This window comes from Solanum lycopersicum, chromosome 10 (assembly GCF_036512215.1).
Source record: "Solanum lycopersicum chromosome 10, SLM_r2.1".
Lineage (NCBI taxonomy): Eukaryota > Viridiplantae > Streptophyta > Magnoliopsida > Solanales > Solanaceae > Solanum > Solanum lycopersicum.
In genome coordinates, this window is record NC_090809.1 from 25,380,983 (window position 1) to 25,405,857 (window position 24,875).

General features: G+C 35.7%; 1 protein-coding gene across 1 annotated transcript; it reads right to left on the minus strand.

The window, feature by feature from the left end:
- Positions 1–17,765: 17,765 nt before the first annotated feature.
- On the minus strand, positions 17,766–19,851 carry LOC101250555 (histone H2B.3-like). The gene is made up of 3 exons (XM_004248929.1): positions 19,784–19,851; positions 19,389–19,441; positions 17,766–18,187 (listed from the first exon to the last, which is right to left on the minus strand). Exons 1-3 carry the CDS (start codon positions 19,849–19,851, stop codon positions 17,766–17,768), a joined length of 543 nt encoding a protein of 180 aa, XP_004248977.1.
- Between the last annotated feature and the right edge of the window lie 5,024 nt (positions 19,852–24,875).

Below are 24,875 nucleotides of genomic sequence, written 5' to 3' on the forward strand. Positions count from 1 at the left end.
TGGTGGCTGGCTTGAGCTTGATGATTGGCGAAACAATGGTGGCTGTCTTAAGCTTAATGGTTGGCTAGACATTGGTCGTTGGATTGAACTTAGTTCCTGTTATGGTAGCCTCCAGGTTGTCCCATTTCAGCCTATTAATACAGTAATAATAATTGATTATTCTAAATAATTGAAGCTTATTGTAAATGTATTAGAAGAGAATAATAACTTACCAATGTTGGACAAGATTTTTTGTTGTGGCCTACTTGATGACACAAGGAACATGTCATTTTAACTCCTCTTTTGGATAACCTTCCATACTTTTTTCGAGGCTCATACTTTTCCTTTCTTCTGCACTTTGGTAGCCTACCAGGCATGACTTATTGTTCAGGAGGTTCAATCACAATACCACTAGTGTGAGGCCACATTTTCATGTTTGGTATTGGTGGTAGAAAATTGTTATAATCCTTCAAAAAAGTCTCTTTCCTATACCAATGTACCACTTCATGTTCAGGTTCTATGCATTTGTGCTGATATGCAAGCACAACATGTTTACATGGTATGCCCCTCAATTGCCATGTTCTACATGTACATGTCTTCTTTCTTATATCAACAATATGTCTGTATGGACCATCTAAGATTTCATACCCAATATCACCATTGAATCTAACTTCACAAAATCTAGCAAGATCCTTGTTCTCTTCTAGTACTAGTCTAGCCATAGGAGAGATATATGAGATCCATGTTTCAGAAAATTGCCTCATTGCAATATTTCTGTCCATTATCTTGTGCCTAATCTCCTCTAACATAGTTGTAATAGCCTTATGTCTAGCAACTAGTATCCAAGAATTAAAAGTTTCACACATATTGTTTTCAACAATGTCACACTTACAATGCTCTTTAAAATATGCTTTGCACCAAGTAGTTTTTTCATAATGCAACAAGTCCTCACAAATTTTATTACCTAATTTGTTGAGTTTATCCATCTCATCTTCAAATTTCACTTCACAACTTGACTTAGCACATCTCCAAAACTGTTTCCTTCTTTCTTCACCACTCCATAATTGATGCCAGTTGGACCAAATATGTCTAGCACACCTTTACTACTCATTATCTGGTAGCAACTCACATAAAGCTGGTACAAGGCCCTATGTAAGCAGTTGTAGCACAAACTTTAAAAAGTATTAGCAACATAACAAAAAAAATAATAGAACACGATACAATACAAAAACCATCTAACCTTCTGCATATCTGAAATAACAATCAGTCCATGTCTTGTGCCTATGTTCTTCTATCAAGTACTTGAGAAAAAAACTCCAACTATGTTTTGTTCTGTCTCAACAACAGCGCATGCAATTGGAAACATCTATTAATTTCCATTTCTACCAACAGCAACCAACAATTCTCCATTGCAAGAACCCTTCAGAAAACATCCATCAAAACCAATAATTTTTCTGCATCCTTCCAACCAACCCCTCTTCAATGCATTAAAGCAAACATAGATGTAAACAAACAAAGTTTTTTCCTGGCTGAGACTCTCTATCTGTCCTCACCCAACAGGAAGTACCAGGATTAGATGTTTAATCATGTCTGCATAATCACACAATCCAGAAAATTCCATTTTCCAATCACCTAAGAACTCCTTGATAATCCTCTTTTTTTCCCTATGATAAATAGTTCTTCAAACATACAACCCAAATTTTTTTCTCACCAATTCCTAAATTTTCCATAATCTTATATATGGTTGACAGGTAATTTCATCCTTGAACTTTTCTGCAACAAACTCATATGTACACAACTTGTTCTTGGTTGATTGAGGATATACATGCACAAGATAATAATTTTTGACAACAAAATCACCAGAATCTTTATCTATACTAGCAAACATCAACCATTAACATTTCTTGTCCTCACATTTAAGTCTAACTCTTTTTTAGTCATTAGGCTTCAATTTTAACCTAGTTTTATATTGACAAGAATAGTCTGCAACAACTTCTCTAAATTGTTCAGCACTTATTGTTCAGCACTTTCAAATACCATACCAAGCTCAAAAATTTCTACAACACAATCAGGACCAAATCTTACCTTTTTACTTTTTCTTCTTCTTGGTAAATCAACACCCTTCGCAAATTCTGAATCCAATTCATCCCTACTTTCTTCATTGTCCAATTCTGAGCTATCTATATATTTCTCATCACCCCCTAGTCTTCCAGTGTATCTAACAGCCTTATTCCTTCGTATATCTTCAAAGCCTATATCAACACCAGTTGTTCCAAGCTTTATTCCCTTCGTTTGAGTAGGTTTTTTCTTTTTCACTTTGTTTCTCCTTTCATTTCTAAGAGACCTTAATTCTTCATCAACCTCAGAGTCATCCACATCAGGAATAACATTCTCTTGAGAGTCATCACAACTTTGTTCAAATTATTCAGCCATTCCACATCTAGATCTGATATTTCTCCTGGCTCAACTTCCACATTAACATTTTTCAGATTCAGCCTCATGATTCAACCCTTCACTTGCAGTCACATTTATATCTTCTAAGTCTTGTTCAACGACAGACCCACAAAGCAAACCCGTTGTGATCACTTCTACATCATTCACCAATGCTTTGCATAAATGTCTAAAAAGTCACCATATTTTAGGTCTTTGATGAGATTTACTAAAGTGAAATCAGTGTCCACCTCAATAAAGACATTTTTGTGGGGTCTTTAACACAGAACCCAGCAGGAGTCATATACCCCAATTGTTTAGTGTAAAAAAGTAACTCGATTATTGAGAAGTGGTCCTTGTTGATATTAACATATTCCACCTCGGCTTCCCCCTTTTAAGTAATTCTAGTTTCATCCTGAATAAACTTACCACCACGAAGAAAACGAGTTATAATAATGGCGTCCATAAGATTCCCTGAAACAAGGCCCCAAATTTTTATGACACGTTATGAACAATAAAAACAAAAAAAAAACTAACTATATCCAAATATTAACAACAACAACCACATTGATACTAAAACCCAGTATATATTAATAAAAACATTGGCTAAACACATATATTGAAAACACACAACCACTACAACATGCTCGTCACTTACTTCACACTCGTCAACTTGAAAATTGCGAATGAACTCCAAAATCATCTGCAAACTTTGATGATTCCTTCAACAAAACACTCTAAATCACTTTAAAATCTAAGAACTTCAGCTATAAAAGTCATCGAAAGGGAGATATTCTAAGGGTTTTCTCGTTTAGAAATGGGTTAGAAGTTATTTTGGGGGAAATTGATTTTAAGGTTTGATGACTTAATATGTGGCACTGACGTGTAATTGGGTTGGAGTGTATTGGTTAAAATTTCCACATGGGGAAGGTTCATCTCACGCGCCTAATTACCAAAAATAATTTATTGAAATTTGGCTCCACATCAGCCAAGAATATTTAAAAGGATCAAACTATAGGGGGTTAAAGGATTTAATAGGAATCTTGGTTAGGAGAGGTACCTGGGGGAAAGCGCGAACAACTTTAGGGACCTGCGTATGTATTTGGCCTTTACATGCACAGTAGTAGACATTAGTGCATATGAGAACCATTCTTTCATTAGACAACATGAACATATACTTCTCATAAGCATGCATGCGGTGTGTGTACATTGGACAACATTTTACATAATGGGTATCAACACAGTGTTGAGGCGTCCAGCCTCTTAAGACCACAATCCACATTCTTGCACTAAGCACATACCACATCATAGCATAGGAAACAAGACAACTTCATTATTTGCATTCTAGACTCCTAACATTAACTAAGATTACACATTCATGAAGGGGTACATAGGTAGGGGTCATTCACCATTAAAACTTCATCATTGTTAGCAACTAGACCACACCTAACCTTAATAAGTTCATTCAACTATAAAAGATGTTATCAATACGCCTAGAACATGATACTAGATTAAGAGACTAGGCATAATAGTTCACATTGTGTGATCATGATGACCACACTTCACAATTGATAACTTGTCTTTAAGGCAAGGATCAACACATATAGAGAATGACAAGAAATTAAACACCACCACCAATAGTGGACCATACCACATAAAGCCATAAAAGGCAAATTCAACTATTAGTTCTATAGAAAAGTGTAAGAAGTAGGGCAATCTTATCAATTCACTATGCTTTGATCCTCGTTGATCAATCCTCATAATTCATCAACAATTCATATAGAAGGCAGTAGCAAAAAGGACAATAGGATGAATGAAATCCACGATTCAATCATCACAAGATCAAGATCATATTACCCACATTATAGTCTAAATTGAGAAGGATTATAGGTTCATCATGAAATTGGATTGAAAATCACATTAAATACAGTATCCACGTAGATCATGAAACTTCTTAAAAAACATTGGAAGGAACTCCTTAGATGATAACTAAGGATGAAGTATAATAATACCTCATTACATGAAGAAGACACAAAAACTTGAATAAGAAAGCTTGAGAATCCATCACCATGGTTGTTCTTGTTCTTCATCTCCAATGGAGGTCTCTAGAGAGGTTTCGTTTTAAAAAGGAAGGGTAAAAATTGAAGAATGGATTGGGAATTGGGTTTTCATCTTTGAAACTAAATTAATATACCCTAAAATAGATAAAGTAATTTAATAGGGTCTATTTAGTACATGGGATAAATTTCCCGTTAACCCTTTAAGTGGACAGAACGTCTGCAACAGAATTGCATGTTTCATATATGTTGGGACTGATGGAAGATCAACTTAACAATGGGACCGCACTGTCCTTCCGTAGTATGTCAATGAAGCTACATTATTGGGTCTTACGCTCACATGGTTAAGTTTTGAGCAACACCCCTATCGACGAGGCGTCACTTATAGTATGAATCTACGTTTGCCAAGCGTAGATGGATACTGCCAAGGTAGTGTCTAGGCGACCTTTGGGTCTTCCTCAAAGACCTCTTGCGTGGTCCTTCGGGATTCACACCTGGACATTTTGAATGTAAATACGATCATATACAATTTAAGGACATTCCATATCATTTTGAGCATCAAGCAACCCTTAAAACATACTAAGTCACACTAGCACGTCTTAGAGCTAACTTCTGAAAGTCATCGGATGTTCTTGGACGTTTAACCTCTAAATCACTTCAAACAAAGTACGCATACTGTAATACACCTATTTAACATATTTAAATCTTTTAAGGCACATGTGAGGCTCTAAGCACCTTAGTTCATTTTGAGAAACCTTACAAAATTATTGATGTTATTACTACTAAGTTGGAGATGATATTCCCATGTGCTTTCTTTTATGTGATGGAGCATCTTCCAATTCACCTTGTACCAGATGCCTGACTTGGCAGTCTTGTTTAAACAAGATGGTTGTGTCTATTTGAGAGGTATCCATTTGAAATATTCTCTAAGTTAATAAATTTTCACCAATTCTTTTATTAACATATATATACACATTTACATGCAAAAATTTTGTAGATACAAGCGAACAATTAAGCAAAAGAGAAAGATCGGAGGATCATTTGTTCAAGGTAATATTGGTAAAGAAACTTGTGATTTTTATTCTTATTAATTTGGTAATGATGTGTCATGTAGGAGTAATAGGCCCAATCGCAATGCGAAGACAATATTTATCCTTCATTTCCATTGATATCAATTTTTAATCAAAATGATCGAGGATCTAACGAACATGAAATGCGAAGATTCACTGATATGGAAATGCAATCATTTGTGACACATATTTTGCTTGATTGTCTAGAGATTTAACCATATCTAAACTAAGTGTTAAAGGGTAATAAAGCCATCTATACAGAATTTTTGAGATGGCTATGTAACTATGTAACTGTGCAATCACTAAGTATTAAATAATATATTGAATTTATACTAAATTATATTACTTGAAATAATAATCACATAGGTTTACGATGAATATCAAGTGTCAAACATTTGCAATTGGTGAAAGAAGTAGAGCTTTGACCCGAATCTCAAGTAATGATAATGAACAAGTGTTGTGTCAATGGGTTTAAGTATCAAACTAAAGAAATTTCTTTTTAGGAAAAAGAAAACAAATACTAGTCGTATCTATAGACAAGGTAATGTTGATGGTACTGACCAAACTATAGAATATTATGGTGTCATTCATGAGATTATTGAAGTGAGGCAGTTATGTTGGCCTACGAAAAAGATTGTATTATTTCTGTGTGAGTGGTTCGACCTATGACATAGAGGCACAAAGGTAGACTATCAACATAACAGAATTTAAGTTAACCACACCATGAAACACCGAATTTATGATCCTTTTATTATTGCACAAAATGTCAAACAAGTGTATTACGCTTCATATCTACTGCGTAGAGACGAAATTCATTAGTGGATCATCATAAAAAGTAAGCTTATGTAATGAATTGAAATTGACAATGTTTTAGATGTGACATATCAAAATTATGTTGCAAATGTTTAAAAACAAGTTGATATTGAATTGAAAACCACACTCAAACATCCTCAACACATATTAGAAGACGTATCTGATGATGAGATACTAAATATTGAGGATAATGAATCATTTGATTACGAAGAATGGGACTATATGAAAGTGAAACAACTGAAGTGGAAGAATGGGAGGAGGATGGAATTGAAATAACTGAGGATTGATAGTATAGATTATATGAAAGCTAGCTAATATATATATATATATATATATATATATATATATATATAAGTATTATATTTTTGTAACTTTATTGAATTTATGGTTTTTATATATATTATACATTTGTGGTTTTTATATATATTATACAAGAAATTTGCATACATATATTATCTGGTGGTAACAGTAATAAACATCGCGAGCATCTTAGTGTTAGCCAACATAAACAAGATAACAAGAAGAAATCTAGGAGATCCATATATCCTGAGGATATTGCGGGATCTATTTCTTTTGCGGCAGAGAGCATCATCCATGATACACATATACTTGATGTTTCATTTTGTATGTCAGATCCTCGACTGTATTATCCAAATTACAAAAAAAACAATCGGTGCTTCCTCTTCTTCACATGCTTTGCCTTTAGTACGCCTCGAAGACCTACCCCTATAGGCTATTCGTCGAGGATGAACCTTATCGGCAGGTAATCCATCTCTCATAGGTGCATCTCCTCAATTATCTTCCATGAGGATTAGAGATTCTAGTAGTGAGTAGTCAGATGCTATGGTCGGTATGCCTCTATTGACTCAGCGTTATGAACATGTATCAGCCTCAGCTACAGTTATAGCTACACCTAGTTCTACTCCAGATGACAGGATGTCTCCTCTAGTTCCTTGCCAAAAGGACAGAATTGTTAGAGTCATGACTAAGCCTAATGGATCTTTGTAAGTTTGTTTTGTTATCTATTTGTGAATTTATTTTATTTCTTATTAAATATAATATATTATTCATGCACTTACATATTTATTATCTGTTTTGCAAGTGTAATCCTGCAAAGGATGTTGCCCGAGATTTAAAAGAAAGTATTGGGAGACTCATTACACAATCTTATAACTCCTAGGTCAAGATCCCAAACAATATACACCATGCTATGTTTAATAACTTTAAGGTATATATACAGTTTTTAGTTAAGTTTAGTATACTTTACTCTTTTTGCTCTCAATCTAATTAACGTAATTCAATTTTTTATTCATACTATGTATACTTGGGAGCCGAGGCACAATCATGTCATTTTTGATAATATGTGAGAGGATCATTTCGACTACTGTCTTCCTGGCTAAAGAATACTCGGGATAGCGGTGAACGTTCAGAATGGATGTTGCCTCATGTTTTTGATGAAAAAGGCCTGTATTGGAACACAAACAAGTTTAAGGCAATATCACACCATGGAAAATATGTTGGAAGAAATCTAAAGGGTGGCTCGTTGCATACTGGAGGTGAAAAGTTTGTTGGAACAATTGCAAGAGAGATGGTATAAGTTTAATTCAAACTTTTCAAATAAATAATTAGTTGATTCATATAAATCGTTATAAATTTCTATTTCTATTTATAGGAAAAATAATTCGGACGCACTCTCATTGAACCGGAGGTTTACAAGAAGACTCATGCCAGGAAGAAAGAAAATGAGTCGGATCCGGATGTGTGGGTGGAGGAAATAGCCGAATGAAATTTTATAAGTTGATATATATTAATTGTGAATATACTTATGACATGTTTTATATATATATATATATATATATATATACATATATATATATATATATAAATATATATATTGATGTCAATTTTTATATTTAATATGCAGAATGACTTTCAGCACTACGTCGTTGAGTATCTAGATAGGGGGACACACCAGGGAAAATGTTGTGGTTTATGCTCTCAAAACAATGATAGACGACTCTAGTGTGGCTTAGAAGGAATTGGATTGCCTCGTCAAGCCAAGGCACTTGACGGTGTGTAAATTACTTCTATGTCTTCTCAAATAGTAAACTTGCAGCTGCACTAGAAGAGTCGAAGCGAAGAAGAGTAGATAAACAAGAAATCCTGAGTGCGATTGTTCACCAAATCAAAAAAACAAGTCATGAACCTCTCTTATCAACCTACTACTTCAGCTTCCGATGACATTGACAATGAGAGTGATGAGGATTATTTTGTTGGACGCACTCTGTAATTTAGATATTTGGACCCTTGTTAACTTTTTCAAATTTTGAAACGAATTTTGAAAGACTTTATAAGTCTTTAATTTGTGTTTTAGATACTTTTGAATTTTATTTTAAGTTTATTCTTTTATGTTTTATTTAGATTGTTTAAAAGCAAGTGTGTTTGATTGGTCTGTGTAGAGTTGAATTGAATTTAGTTATATTTGCAAGTGGACAACAGAAATTGCAGGTTTCTGCTATAAAAAATAATGCAGGAAATGTGACGGACAGTGTGGGTTTGTTTTGCTCATTATGGGTTTAATTATTTAAAAGTTTCAGAAAAGCGATGGATAGAGTTCTTTTTTCCATCATTTTTCAGTGTTTTATTTTTTTAAAATCATAGAAAAAAACAATGGGCAGAGTCCTTTAGTCCGTTGTTTTTTTAGGATTTTTTTGAAAAAATTAGTAAAAAAGTGACAGACGATGTTGCCTTTTAGAAATTAAAAAACTGAAATTAAAATAACTCAATGGGGTTCATCGATTTAGTTTAAAAAATTCATTTAAAAAAAGGCAAACAGATACGCAGTCTATTGCTTTTTAGCGACACAGTTTGTCATTTTCTTAAAAGTGTCAAGCTAAAAAGCGACCGAAGTTATTTCGTCGCTTTTCTGTCGATCTTGACCAAAAAAGTGATGTACAACGTCACTTTTGGCCATTTCTATTTGACTTTTTTTATGTATTCATGACGGAAACAACATTGAATCCGTCCCTAGCTCCAAGGATTATCATAACAGGACAGGATGTGAATTCGACAGGGTCAGTCTTGCAGACCTACCCATGCCTCTCTTCAGGCATCACATGGTGTTCAGGGTGAGGCCACTTTGAGTTGGGGTGGTGAGGTGTTTTGGTCGGGATTTTCAGGACATGATGGTCATTCTTACGACAATTGCGCAGGTTTCTATGAGTGTGGTAAGATTGTCCATTGGGTCAGGGACTGCCCTTAGCATAGTCGGATTGCTCTAGCTCCTCAGGCAGCTCCCCCATCTTTATCAGCACCTCCAGCTAGAGGTTGTGTTCAGGTTCAGGACGTAGAAGTGGTCATCATGGTATACGAGGTGGTCCCCAATGAAGCATGTAAGGAGGTAGGTTTGATGGTTAGGGTAGAGGCAGACGTACACATTTCTATGCAGCTCTAGTGAGGGATGAGGCTGAGGCATCTGACAATGTGATCACATGTATGATTATTTTATGCTAGCATCCCGCCTTGGATTTATTTGATCCCGGATCTACCTTTTCGTATGTTATTATTAAATGTGCCTCTCACTTGAATATGATTTCTGAGCATCTGGTAATGTCGTTGCATATGTCGAACCTTGTGGGTGAGTCTTTAATAATTGATCTAATATTTTGATCTTTCTTAGTTACTATCCAATGGAGCGACACCCGAGATGACCTTATATTGCTTTACATGGTTGATTTTGATATGATTCAAGGCATGGACTTGTTATCTCTTTATCACGTTGCTTAAGATTTCATCTCTAAAACTGTTACCTTAGCCATTCCTGGTATTTCTCCGGTGGTATGTCAAGGATCTCGTACTAGAAAACCAATTGGGGTTATTTCTTTTATTCGGGTTAGGAGGCAAGTGGCTAGTAGATGCTTATCATATTTGGCCTATGTGTATGATGTGAGTAGCGAGATTCCTCCGGTTGAATCAGTTCATGTTGTTCGTGACTTCTTACATGTGTTTCCTACCAATCTACCTGCCTTACTTCCAGAGCTTGATATTGATTTTTCAATTGAAATTGATCCGGGTACTCGGCCTATCTCTGCCATACCAAATGGCTCATGCAGATCTAAAGAAGAATGATGGAACGATGCGCATGTGCATTGACTATATGCAGTTGAATAAGGTAACGGTGAAGAATCAAAATTATCTACCTAGGATAAATGACTTATTTGACTGATTACAAGGAGCCTTAGTGTTCTCTAAGATTGATTTGAGTCTTGGTTACCACCAGTTTAGTATTAGGTTGCTGACATCCCTAAGATTGCATTCAGGACCCGTCATGGATAATCCAGTGAAGATTGATGCTTTTTGTGATTGAGACAGACCCATTTGAGTCACTGAGTTTTGTATCTTTGTAGGGTAAGCGAATTACTACAAACGCATTGTATAAAGATTTTCTACTATTGCGTCCCCTTTGACATAGTGAACTTGCTAGGATGTTCCCTTTGTGTGGTCAGAGAAGTGTGAGATAAGATTTCAGGATATCAAGGAGTTGCTTACTACTACTCCTATATGGACTCTTCTAGTTGAGGGCGAGGGCGTCATAGTTTATTGTGACACATCCTGCATTTTTTGAGTTTTTGCATTGATGCATTACGTCTTTGTTATTACTTAAGTATCAACGCAGATTAAGGTCCATGAGCACAACTACCCCACCCACGACTTAGAGTTGGCAGCAATAGTTTTTGCACTTTAAATTTAGAGGCACTACTTGTAAAGAGTTCAATGTGAGATCTATACCGATCATAGAAGTCTTTAGTACATTCTCAGTTAGAGGGACCTTAATTTGAGGTAGCGTTGTTGGATTGAGCTCTTGAAGGAATACGCACTCTCTATTCTCTATCATCCGGGCAAGGCGAATGTAATAGTTGACGCCAAGACAGAAAGTAGAGAGTATGCGTAGTCTAGCCTTATTATCTTTGAACAGCAACCCTTGGCTTTGGACATTCAATTCTTAGCCAATAACATTGTTTTATTCGATATCTCATGTTCTATATGAGTCTTGGACTATATGGGAGTACAATCTTCTTTGCTTGATATGATCTGTTATTTTCACTTTGATGATGAGGCCTTGGTGGACCTTAGAGACTGAGTGTTAGTGGTTGATGGTGGTCAGTCTACGTTAGATCCTAAACGAGTGCTGAGATTAGTCGACCACATCTGTGTTCCAAGAGTTGGGGAGTTGATATAATTGATACTTTTTGAGGCCCATAAGTCTAAATACTTTATCCATCCTGGCACAGCGAAGATGTATCTTGATTTGAGGTGGCATTACTGGTGAAGTGTCACTAGGAGAGACATTTTTTACTTCGTTTCCCATTGTTTGTGCTGCCAATAGGTAAAGGCCGAGCACTTGAGGCCTGGTGGTTTTTTTCAAAGATTACCCATTCTGGAGTGGAAATGGGATCATATTACTTAAGATTTTATGGTTGGCCTACTTCGAACTTGTAAAGGTGTTGATAGCATTTCGGTCATCATTGATCTATTGACTGATTCTGCATATTTTCTTCCTATTCAGTCTTCTTTAGCACCGAGAAATTGGCTCGTATCTACATTTGGGTGGTGGTTCAACTTCATGGATTATCAGTTTCTATTATATCAAATCGGGGTTCTCAGTTCACATCGAAAATTGGAAGGACCTTTTAGGAAGAGTTGGGAACTCGGGTTGATCTTAGCATGGCTTTCCACCTATACACTGATGGTCAGTCGGAGTGTACTATTCAGGTCTTTGAGCACATGTTGCGGGCTTGTGTTTTGGAGTTTGGTGATCATTGGGACCAGTTCTTGCCTTTGACGGAGTTTGCATACTACAACAGCTACCATTCTAGAATCCAAAAGGCCCTTTTTGAAGCCTTCTATTGTAGCACTCTCCGATGGGATGGTTTAAGTCTACATATCCTAGGTTGGGGGGTATGAATTTGATTCAGAAGGATTTAGTGCAGGTGAGAGTGATTCAGGAAGACTCAGGACAACTTAGAGTAGGCACCAGAGTTATGCGGATCACAAGCATCGACCTTTTAGGTTATCGATTGGTGATCGGATATTTCTTCGTATATCGCTCACAAAGGTCATGATGAAGTGTGGGAGGCGGGGAAAACCTAGCCCCAGGTACATTAAGACCTTCGAGATACTCCAGAAATTTGGGGAGGTTGGTTATGAGTTGGCCCTACCTCCAACATTTTCATCCATCCACCCGATCTTCCATGTGTTGATGTTACATCGATATATTTCCAATGAGTCCCACGTTCTCTTGTATGATGCAGTTCAGTTGGATAACTATTTAACATTTACATAGTAGCCATTAGCCATCCTAGCTGGAGATGTGAGGAGATTGCGCTCGAGAGCCATTCCTTTTGTTAAGGTTTGTTCGAGCAGAAGATACAAGAGAATTTTTTTGTCTTGTTTGAGAATTTAGGTACCTTTAACTCTTAAATTCAAGGACGGATGTCCTTTTTGTGTAATAGATATTGTAATGACCCTATTTGTCATTTTTGTGTTTTGCCTTGTGTGTGTCGTTTAGAGCGTTTCTATAGCGATCCAAGTCATTTATAACTTGTTGGGACTGATAGATCGGTCATCTGGTTGTTCATTTGGTTATTGTGCGAGTTTTAATAATTTTGGAGCTTATGAACCTTAAATAATCATTTTTGATCAAAAGTTCAAGAAAATTACATCAAAATCAAATTCTGACGATTTCATCAGCTCTGGAAGGGTCATTTTAGGGTAGTTGCTGGAGAGCATGACTCTCGAGGTTTTCAATATGAGTTGGTGCAATTAGGCATTTTAACTTTATGTTTAAGCCTAAGTTTTACTTTAGTCAACATTCTGAGTAAACACGCTTGAATAAGAATTTTATCTATGCGGTATGCTCTGAAATGTTGAGTTTGGTCTAGAATGACCCTTCTTTTGTGTCCTAAGGACTCCGAGATTATTGCAAACCCTTTTGTGGTTTTCGACTTAAAATGGTGGTTGGGTGTGGGACCCATTTTTTGTCAAGATGACCTTATATAGAAATATTGACTGCCCCATTAAGTCTGGAATATCAAATTTAATATGGTTGCATATGTCATTTGCATGCACAGGGTTCTAAACGAGTTCAGAGCACCCCGAGATGTTTTTAAGTTTTCAGGAAATATTGCAGAAAATCAACTATAAATTGCTGAAAAATATATACATATTTTGGAAAATCTATAAAACCTCTCAACTCCCTCATCTATCAACCGCATTTGGTGATTCAAAGTGCGGGAGCTTTGTATTTTTTGTGGCTTCACTATAAAGTATTTTTTCGTTGTCAAGTGTGCATATTTCGAGGTAAATTTCGTGATAAACCTGACTGTTAGTCCCTTTTTCAAGCATTTGTTTTTGGCTTTCTTGTATTGGTCATAGCTCTCTAATTTTAGCTCGGTTTTTGGTGATTCAAAGTCACACATGTTGAGAATTATCAAGTCTATGTTGTGGAGTGTTCAAAGAGGATTGGGCACATTTTGATTCTCTTCAATTCCAAGATTAGACTGTTGCATGCTACTTTAAAGTTGATTAAAGTGTGGGTTTCTTACATGTTTGAGGTTTGTTGAATTTTGAGCCCCAATTGTGTTCCATTTTGGACCACAAGTTTGGCGTATTGTTTTGGATCTCTTGGAGGAGTCAAATCCAAACATTTAGGTGCGGGTCCCACCATTCCCGTTTTAACTCTAAAAGTTGACCTAACTTCGTTTGTTGTGATTTTTGTTTCTAAACAAGCATACTAACGTTCTGATCCTATATTTGATAGATTCATAGAGTTAAAGGGTCTTTCTAAGGAAAAGCTCCGGCAAAGTGATTTGGGGCGTGCACGGTCAACCTAAAGGTAGGTTATGGCTTCCTTTCTATTACATTGAGGTTAATTGTGTAAAATAATGTTGATGGAGTGGATTGGGGGTGGGTACAAGTTTTTTACTTTACTTTTATTAGATACCTTATGTTAGGATCAATTGGTCATATTTTGGGTGTAGTTACAAGTTAACTAGGATAGTAGAGTTGCATGCTTATGTGATAAATGTTATTGTAAGCTTGTATGCAATATGTTGTATGCTTTTTTCATATTCAACCGTAAGCATGATTCCTTAGTCTAGGTTAAGCTAGCATTGCCTTAGACTTATGACCCGTGTAGGTTGGACAACCTTGACTTTATGTTGACGTCGTATGGATGACTTTGCTCCTTGTAAACTGGAGTAGCTAATTTGTGTTTGATAGTTTGAGACTTAGATTAGGTGCTAGCATTGCTTCTTGCACTTCTGTATCAACTCCCTCTAGTTTTACGATTCCGATGCATTCTCGAAGGTTCATTGTATCACTAAAGGTGTGGGAATGAGATAGTATAACCTTGAAGCCTTTTCTGTGATTTCTTAGAGTGAACAGAGTTCCATTGATATATGTTATATTATTAGATCCTATTGGAGATAGCATCGCCCCTGGGTCATTCTTTCTAGCTGGGCTGGGAGCGAATAACTTGGTGGGTAGACTCAGTGATTTCAATGGTTCTCTCTTTATGACTAGGTTTGAGTGTGTTGCTGGCTAGGTGTCCCTATATCGCTCTTTTAGTTAGGATGTGAGTTTACTTTATGGTAGGATGACTCGTGATATCAATTCAACCCTCGGGTCCCTCTTTCTTGTTGGGCTGGGAGTAGACTGTTTGGTAGGGTGCAGGTCACTCTTTCTAGTTGGGCTAGGAGTGCACTACAGGATGGGTGGAGTCCGATGGATTATCTTGGTTACTTTGGGCTAAGACACCAATTTTCTTCTTTGTTAATAGACTTAGCTACTTGGTGTACTTGTCGGGCTTATGGGTATAGTAGGTACCATCATGACTCGAGAAATCAGGTCATGAAAGACTATTATGTGAAGTTCTCTAAATGCATGAATTTCTCATTAAATGTATTTAATAATGAATGTTGATTATTGGCTTAAGTTGAAAAGGAAAATTCATAATCTATTGTAGTCTTGAGCATTACCTAGGGTTGGTATGGAGAAGTAGTATAGGCTGTCCCTCCAATCTTTACTTAGGTAGGTCTTAGGATAACTTTAGGTGGAGGGTCTACAGTGATGATATGGTCTACTTGATGAAGATGCTTATGATGTTAAAATTGTCTTATGTGTGAATATTGACTTTTAATATGTCTCTTATACTTGTCTTATGATATTTTTACCAAAAAGACATGAAAAACATATACTTCAACTGAATGACCTTTTTAGCACATTTTTGCATGGTCATCATGCTTAGTGCATATTTGTAATACCACCATCTTCTTCACCTTTTTACACCGATTGTAGGTTGACGTTCCTAAAGGATCCTTCCTAGATTGAAGTGTTTGGATTCGCTATCTTCAAACTTTGTATGTACTCAAAGATTCGAGGACACTTATCTTAGGAGTTTCTTTAAATTCATGTAATAGACTTCTAATAGTTTTCTTTCGATTGTAAATGGTTGTGTCCCTATGATGTTGAGACGTGTCTAAGTTGGCTATATTGAGACTTAGTGTTCCCTTATAAATGAGTTTTTGATTGTTGACTTGTTTGAGAGTGTTTTTAATTCCGGACTATTTTTATGCCTAAGTGATGAATGAACACTAAGGGAAAGTGATGAATGAACACTAAGGGATTGTATAAGACCTCTTCGATGTCATGTACATCATGTCACAACTTGGGGGTGCTACCGGGTCGTGACAGATACATCATACAAGATAATAGAAAACAAAAGAGTTCAAAAAGCGCAACATATCATACAAATGATTTTTACAAAAGCGAAATTCTAAACATAAATTTCAAAGTCATTTACTACATCAAAAACTTATTTGGAATGTAAGCATACGCTAGGCAAAATCTGAAATGGAAACAACATAAAAGTAACAAAATGATTCTCGGTCCTCAAAACATGAGGACTCACCAATCTTCAACGTCTATGTCGGGTTACTAGCTACAAGTATTGGATATAGGAGCATCGAACCCTACATTGGTGAAACAATATAGGCACAAGTATGCATTAGTACATGAATATACTAAGTATAAGGCAATACAAAGGCATGACGATACAAGTAAATTAATATGAGTAGGCATGATCAAAATAGAACATTTAAAATATTTAAAGAAAGATGACATAAAAATCATGAGAAATGGTCAAGTATATTAACATAAAGGACACAAGAAAAACTTTTGAATAAAACATAGACATTTATGGGATATTAACTTTAACCGATAATAAGACAAAAAGAGCAATATCATGGAATCATGTATATCCCTTCGTACTGATAGAAGGGAAATCTAATTGTCAAGGTAAAATTCGTACATATCATCGTTTGCTAAAATAGATCCACTATCTTGGTCATTTAACATAATCCTAAGGGACCACGTAGTTTAGGAGTAGGGATTTCTACTAGAGAATTTCCTATTTGAGCCTCCAGCTTAAAGCCCTCTCCGCACTAATTCTAAGTTCTAGTGTAATAGATAAAAGTCAAATATCATTTTAACACAAGAAAATAAATTATCAATACCGAATCCACAACTTTTAAAATAAAAACATCGAATAACTCCTTAAATACAATTCAACATAGATGAAAAGACCTTTCACAAATGTGAATTTATTTTTGAGAAATACCTTTTACAATGATGATCATCATAGTAAGTGAGAAATTCATTCACAATAAAATCAATACTTTCCTCTCAAAGCATCATTAATTCATTTACAATATCTTCATGAAAATATGCATATCATCATAACTTCATAATTCATACTTCATTGTTTCATCAAAGAATCATGATTGAAAAGCATAATTTAGGCATTGGTAAATGTGATTTTAACTAATATCATTCAGTAACGTCAAATAATACATTAGAAGACAAAATTGATTATACTTAACCATAATTTATCATGATTGAATAGAATCCACAATCATTGAAATGAAACCCTAACTTGATCAATTAAAAATCGACTTGGAGATTGAAATACTTAGGGACCCCATGGAGGAAAGGACTCCATGGTTTAATAAACACATCATTTACACTCAAGAAAATAGAGAACATAATAACCTTAATGAAACCCTAACCCTTCTCCTTCTTTCTTAGATTAAGAGAATTTGGAAGGATGAATTTGGTCAAGTTTAGAAATTTTAGGAGAAAGAGTTGAAAATGGGTTTATTGGGGCATAAAACATTTATATATGTCTTAGCTTAATACATAAAAGAAAATAATTAAGTTAAAGTAATTAGGAAAAACACCCAAAGCTTTCTTCAAAATAATTGTCAAGCATTACCTATGGTTTTGACCTCCGGTTTGTAGATCCTTTGAGGGACCGTGCTGGTCAACGGTAGATAGCTTATACAAAACAAACACATTTCTAAGATATTTTGAATTTGGAAACCGTCGTAGTACCCTCAATTGCAGCATGCTTTGCCAATTCAACGGGTAGAACCAACCAGACAGCAGTTTGAATCTCCCAAGTAGTGATGGTACGCTTCTTGTTGTACCTAGCAAGTGTAGAGAACTCCTGAGAAAGTTTTTCAAAGATATCATTGATGAAGTTTTTCATGATTCCCATAGCCTTGCTTGAAATGTCCAGATCTGGATTAACTTGTTTCAACACCTTAAAGATGTAGTTCTTGTAAGTTTCAACAGACTTCTTCGACGTCTTACTCTTTTTATCTCCGGTGGCGTACGTAGGAATCTTCATTATGGACTTTGATTTTTCAGCGACGGCGGCAGCAGCCTTCTCAGCCGACGACTTGGTCTCTGCCTTTGCTTCCATTGAAGGGAAGAATTCTTAAATTGGGGGAAATTTGGAGTTTGAACTGTGTGAAGTGAATGAGATGCAGATATTTATTTTATAGAAGTTTGGCCTACATGTTCATTGGTAAGTTTTTGATGACATGGATCCTTAGTTTCAACCCTTAGATGTTTTAGTTAGTCAATGGTGTAAAAGGACAAATGAATTAAATTAAAGTAGACCTCCATCCTATTAAATTAAAATTGTGGTTTAAAATAAGGAATATAATTTCATCTGGGATAAATAATAACTTATCAAGATTATGGTGTATAATTTATACTAATCTTAGCTAATATCAATTAAAGATGTATTAAATATTATTTCAAATTTTATAAGGAAATTAATAACTATTTCTTAAGGGTATTTTTGTGTTTAAATAGTCTAACTCTTAATTTTTTAAATATATATTTTGATTCACATTTTATCATCTACATTAAAAAAATACTACATATATTCTAATAAAACATAAAATGAGTATTATTTAATATCATTTCACGATCCAAAACAATACATGAGTGAAACCTACACATAACATTCTAGGTAGGTAGAACAACTAGTACAAACCTCAACTTATATTATTTATTCAATTTATGAAATACGATAATAATGCAGAAGCTTAAATCTTATGTGTGTAATAATGTTGATACAATATTTGAGACATTATAAAGAAAGAGAAATAAATGTAATGGTGTATAAAAGTACACTATATACTCTTTAATCATACTTGGGAGATTATCTAACCAACAACCATCAATTCATAGAATAGGATATGTAGTATTTCTAGTGACCTGGTTCAACCAGTGGTAATGAATATACATCTTTAAAGAGCACTCTTTCTTCCTCAGGGATAACATCGGAGAGCCTTAAGGTGATGCATTAGGTCGAATGAAACCTTTATCAAGAATATATTTGAACTACTCTTTTAACTCAGCTGAAGTCATTCTATATGGAGGGATAAAGATAAGTTGAGTATCAAGAATGATGTCTATTCCGAATTTGATTTTTCTTCCCGGAGGGACTACGGCAAGATCTCTTGAAAAACATTTGGAAACTCACTCTCAACTAGAACTTACTGAATAGGTGGTGTCTCAATGCTAGAGTATTTAACTCAGGGTAAGTGATAGATACACCCCTTAGAGACTAATTTTCTAGCCTTAAGGTGTGAAATAAAACGATCATAATGAATTATTGAACTACCTCTCCACTTTAAAGCTTGATAATTAGGAAGTTGAAACTTGGCTACTGGAGTTCTACAATCAAGTGAGGAATAAAAAGAGTTAAGTCAGTCCATACCTAGAATAACATAAAAGTCCATCATCTCTAGGTCGATTAAGTCAGCCAATAAGTTCTTATTATTGAAAGAGTTGGTAAACACTTTCTTATAGGATAGACTAACCAATATGTATGGAAACATTTAAGGGATGAAGAAGTAGTTCGGAAAGAATATGAACCTTATGGCTACATAAGGAGTCATAAAAGATACACTCGCACTTGGATCTAGTAATGCATAAACATAAAAATTAAAGACTTTGATCATAATAGTGAGAACATCTAGTGAATACTATTGCTCTTGGTGACTTGTTATAGCATACAGATTGTTTTCTCCTCCATCTGTCCCTGAATAAGCTCCTATCGGAGCAACTCTATCTACCGGAGCCATTGAAGAATATTGGGCTCTGTTGCCCTCATTAGCCTTCTTTTTAATACGGCACTCTCTCATAAAGTGACTCATAAGACCACACTTGAATCATCCTTAGATCCATCATGACACATTTTTTGGTGGTTCCTACCGCAAATAGCACATGAATGGGGTCCAATTAGCCCCTTGTGCCACACTACACTAAGATTGATTAGGTAGAGCTATGAAGTTGTGTGAATTTTGGCTCCTGAAATCACCTCTGTTATTTGGTGTACATGTATTTCCTGATTATGGACCAGGTCCAAGTGAACATTTCTAAAATGATGACAAATTCGAATTTCCAGTCTTCTGTTGGTCAAACTCATCAATTGAAATGTTAGCCTTTTACTACAGAACTCTTTCCTGTGTTTTAGCTTATCTTCCTTTACCTTTTGCACATAGATCATAAGCTTGGATTTATCCATGTCCCCTATCAAGGTAGCGACCTTACCTTCTTTACTTGGTAAGAGGGGCTTCTCATATCAGCCACCATCTCCAGAGCATAACGGGATAGGTGAGTGAACTTGAGGTTTTACTCGTGCACACTTATGGACTAATGTTTAATATTAACATATTCTGTTACCTTTACTTAGATAAGGGTGGGAAGAAGCCCCTTAAGAAAGAACATTCAAAAATAACCCAACTCACAAGTTGTGCTCCTTCGACCCTTCTCTTCTTCTATTGGTTATAGCAAATCCTAGAAACACACTTGAGTTGGTATGAAACTAACTCCACAAGATCAACATTTTCAATATGCATAACCTCAAATACTTTGCGCAAGTCTTCCATAAAAAATGGTATCCTCAATGATTTTCCACAACTTTACTCAACATCCTAGTAGTATCCCGGAACTAAGTATTGGTAACCTCTCTTTAAGGAGGTTGCACTTTTGGTGCATTAGGAATGTCTAAACCTTATGGGTTAACATTACTTCTAGTAGGAAGTCCTCGAACAGTTCTAAAAGAGGTGTGACCGGCAAGATACACATAATTAGGAATTGGAAGTAAACTTTTATAGAGTTGAACTCTATCATATGAAAAAGAGTAAGAACAAAGTGGAGAGTTCCTAAATGTCGCAGCATACTAATTATAGATTTATCATGTTTCACACCGATTACAAGAACCTATAGATAAAGATCCATATATACCCTAGTACTCTTGAACTATGTGCTCAAATACCCTATTTTTCAAGCCCTGAGTCAACACCCTAGACATGGCTGGCACTCGAGAATTATCAGTGGTCCCCAACCGAACCTTTCGCCTGGATTACTACTTAACAGAAGACTTAATCAAGAAAAAATAGGAACTTCAACTGGAAAAAAATGAAGGGAGATAATCATTCTACAGAGGGACTTGGTTCGCTACATAAATACAAACCAAGAGAAATTCATTCTCCTGAGAATGATGATTCACAAGATGAAGAAGAAAAAACCTTTCAATCTCAATCATTGGTCACTAAACTAGGTTGGAAGCACAGTTTATCTCACCCCTTCAGAATCTCATTTCTCTACTGAATTCTGCAATGCAAACCAGATTAAAAACAAGAAATATGTTGGATTTTCAGCTTTCATATCTAGTATTAAACCTAAAAATATGAAACACGCGCTCAATGATGTTGACTGTGTCAACTCAATGCATGATGAACTACATCAGTTCGAGTGGAGCAATATGCGATACCTGATCGCAAGACCTACTGACAAAACCATCGTAGGGACAAAGTGGGTGTCCCAAAAAGAGCTTGATGAAAATGTTTTTATCAATACAAACAAGTCCAGATGGTTGTCAAGGTTATAATCAGGAAGAGGGTATTGACTATGACGAGACATTTATTGATGTTTCTCGAATGGAGGGCATCAGAATTCTCGTAGCCTTTGTTGCTTTCATGGGATTTAGGCTCTACCAAATGCATGTCAAGAGTGCTTTCTTGAATGGAAATCTAAAGAAAAAGGTGTACGTGAAACAACCACCAGGATTTGTGATCGACCAAATCATGTTTACAAGCTTAATAAGGCTCTATATGGGCTAAAACAAGCTCATAGATCTTGGTATGAAAATCTCCCCAAATTCCTACTGAAGAATGGATTTAAAAGGGGGGAAATAGACAACATGCTTCTAATGAAAAGGGAATAGAAATTTCTCATTATACAAGTGTGTGTGGATGATATCATCTTCAAAGCAACCTCTGAATATTTGTGTGAAGAATTTGCTACTGTAATGTGAAATGAGTTCGAGATGAGTATGATGGGAGATTTAATTTTTTTTTCCTTGGCCTGCAGATTGAGTGAACACATGTGGTACTTCAATCAGCCAAGAAGAAGTATACAAAAGAGTTGCTAAAGAAGTTTAACATGGTGGATTCCAAGTATATCGATATACCTATGAGAACAAAGTCCAAAAATGGGAGAAGATAAAGCTGATACCCGAGTGAATCAAACCATGTACAGTGGCATTATTTGATCTCTGTTGAACTTAACAGCTAGTAGACTTAATATTTTTTTCAGCGTAGGAATGTGTGCGTTATTACATTCATGTCCTAATGAATCATATCTTAAAGTTGCAAAGTGAATTATAAGATATCTAATGAAAAAAAGGGACCTGGTCCTCTTTTATCTGACAGGTGATTCCTTTGATTTTGTAGGGTATGATATTGCTCATTTTGCAGGATATTAGGTTGATAGGAAGAGAAATTATGGAATGACACTTTCTTGGGTCTTCACTCATCTCTTGGGGAACAAAGAAACAAAACTCAATAGCTCTCTCAACAGCTGAAGCCAAGTATGTAGCGGATGCATCCTGCTATGCCTAACTTCATTGGATGAAGCAACAGTTGGAAGATTCTGGAGTACACATCAATACCATTCCTCTCATATGTGACTACACAAGTGCAGTCAACATGGGAAAGAATCTAGTCCATCACAATGAACAAAGAACATTTATAAGACACATCACTTCTTGAGAAATAATGTTGAAAATGGGAACATTATCACGATGTATTGCAGGATTGAGGATAAAATTGGAGACATCTTCACCAAGGCTCTAAGAAAGAATCAATTTGAGAGCAACAAGTTGAAGCTGGGAATGGTGTATATGCACTGACCTAATTTTATCCAAAAAGGCATCCAAATCTTGTTTTAACTACGATCTGAAGGGCATGTATCATCTATACTAGTAATGAATATTTTAAGTGAGATCGATCATATACCTGTTGCAGGTATACACTAATGAAAAATTAAAGTAGCAAGAATGGTTGAAATCATCTAAGAATCAAATATCTTTTGTAGTGAGGACCTGGTTCCTCTCAAGGTTAGCATACTTTACATTCTTTTTAAATTGTGAACAGACAACCTTTCAGATCTCCATTTTTTATCGATTGTTACTTATGACCACTTGTCCCGTCACTTTAAGTTCAAGCGATGCGTCTACTCCGGGTTCTCACACACTGTTTCACCTCTTTTTATACAATTTATTTTCAAACTCAATCTCCCATTATTTCAACTTTCTTTCGCTCTCTCTCTCTCTCTCACACACACACACACTCTCACATACTCCTCCCAAAACCCTCTATGTATCTCTATCTTATATTCTCTCCAAATTCATCTAATTACCATCCATCAACTAAAATATCTCAATCTATTTCATCTTAAAGGAACATTTTAGACTCCCTGAACGAAATAGATCCTGTAGAATTTTACATATCATCTAATTTTGTACCTCCTTCGAATCATCTTAACTTCCAGACTCTCTTTGACCTCAATAACCCAACATTCTCTCTTCAAACATTCTTACTGCAATTGAAAAGTTAGTTGTTGAGAGTTCAACATGAATAATGGAAGAAGTTATACATGAAAAAGATGAGCAGAACACTGAGCAGTTACTTGAGGGATCTCAACTTGTGTTTGATCAAACTCCTGAGGTTGGTATCTATCCTCCTTCATATTCAACTTACACATATGAAGATAATCTCCCTCTCAGGTCGATGGTTCCAAAGGTATTGGTTTATTAATCGACAATGGGAAAAGAAAAGGTGACTAATACCACGCCAATAAGGAGGCCCTCCACAAGAGATATAACTCATAAATTCATTGGAGATACGATGAAATCCATGGAGTTAAGCACTGTTGTGCTTCGGAAGAAAAGACATCTTGTGAGATAGTCTTTGAGATTCCTATAGATAGTGTGGTTGATATTTCTAGGGAGGGATCTAAATAGGAAATTGTACGAGAAAATACAAAAAAAGAAAAGCATGTCAAAAGAAAAAGGCTAGTATGGAAAGAAAAGAGGAAAGTCTAAAACATTTGTGTGAAATAAGAATAACATGGAAAGGGTAAAGGAAAGTTATTCATAAAATAAAAGGGTTTCATTAAAAAGGAAGCGATAAACCTTCCCTACTGAACTAGAACCCTCAGAGCAGGACTTGGTCCTGGGAGAAATTTGGCATATTATCTTGCAGAGAAGAAAAGTATTATTAACAATCTGGGTGAACAGTGCATTCTGGAAGGGAGGGATTTTGATATGGACATCATTTGCAATGCAGGAATAGACGCATTACATGAAGTGGTGAATTTCTAGTCTTATATTCTCTTGTTTCATAAAAAATCTCATGTTCTTCACAAGGAAGAAGTCCGGGAATGTTATTATAACATAGAATTGGTGGAAGACGGGAGCATCAACTCCAGATTAGTTGGTAAAGGGGTTTTCTTTGGATGAAAATCCTTTGGGAGAAATTGTCGAGGTACCCAGCGGGGAGGTTTAGGTCTCTGATTTATGTGACCTGCACCACAGAGTTTATGAAGGAATTCTCTAAGATCCCTAATGCTCATCCTGCAGGGGTGCATAAGAAGCTTACAAAAGGTAATATCAGCTGCTCTTTGAATTTTTCAATAAGGTTCTCCTCCCTATAACTGAAAAAAGGATTGGCACCACTATCGCTAATCTCTACATCATGGAGGCACCGAGCAAGTTTGAGCCCAAAGATGTTATAACCATCATAGTGGAGCATATGTTCAA

Coding starts and splice junctions, on each gene's coding strand:
- LOC101250555 (XM_004248929.1), bottom strand. CDS start 19,851: ATGGCTCCGGTAGATAGAGTTGCTCCGATAGGAGCTTATTCAGGGACA. Junction 19,442..19,783: donor GATGGAGGAGAAAACAATCT/GTATGCTATAAC, acceptor ACTTGATTGTAG/AACTCCAGTAGCCAAGTTTC. Junction 18,188..19,388: donor TCAAGCTTTAAAGTGGAGAG/GTAGTTCAATAA, acceptor CCCCAATTTAAG/AATTCTTCCCTTCAATGGAA.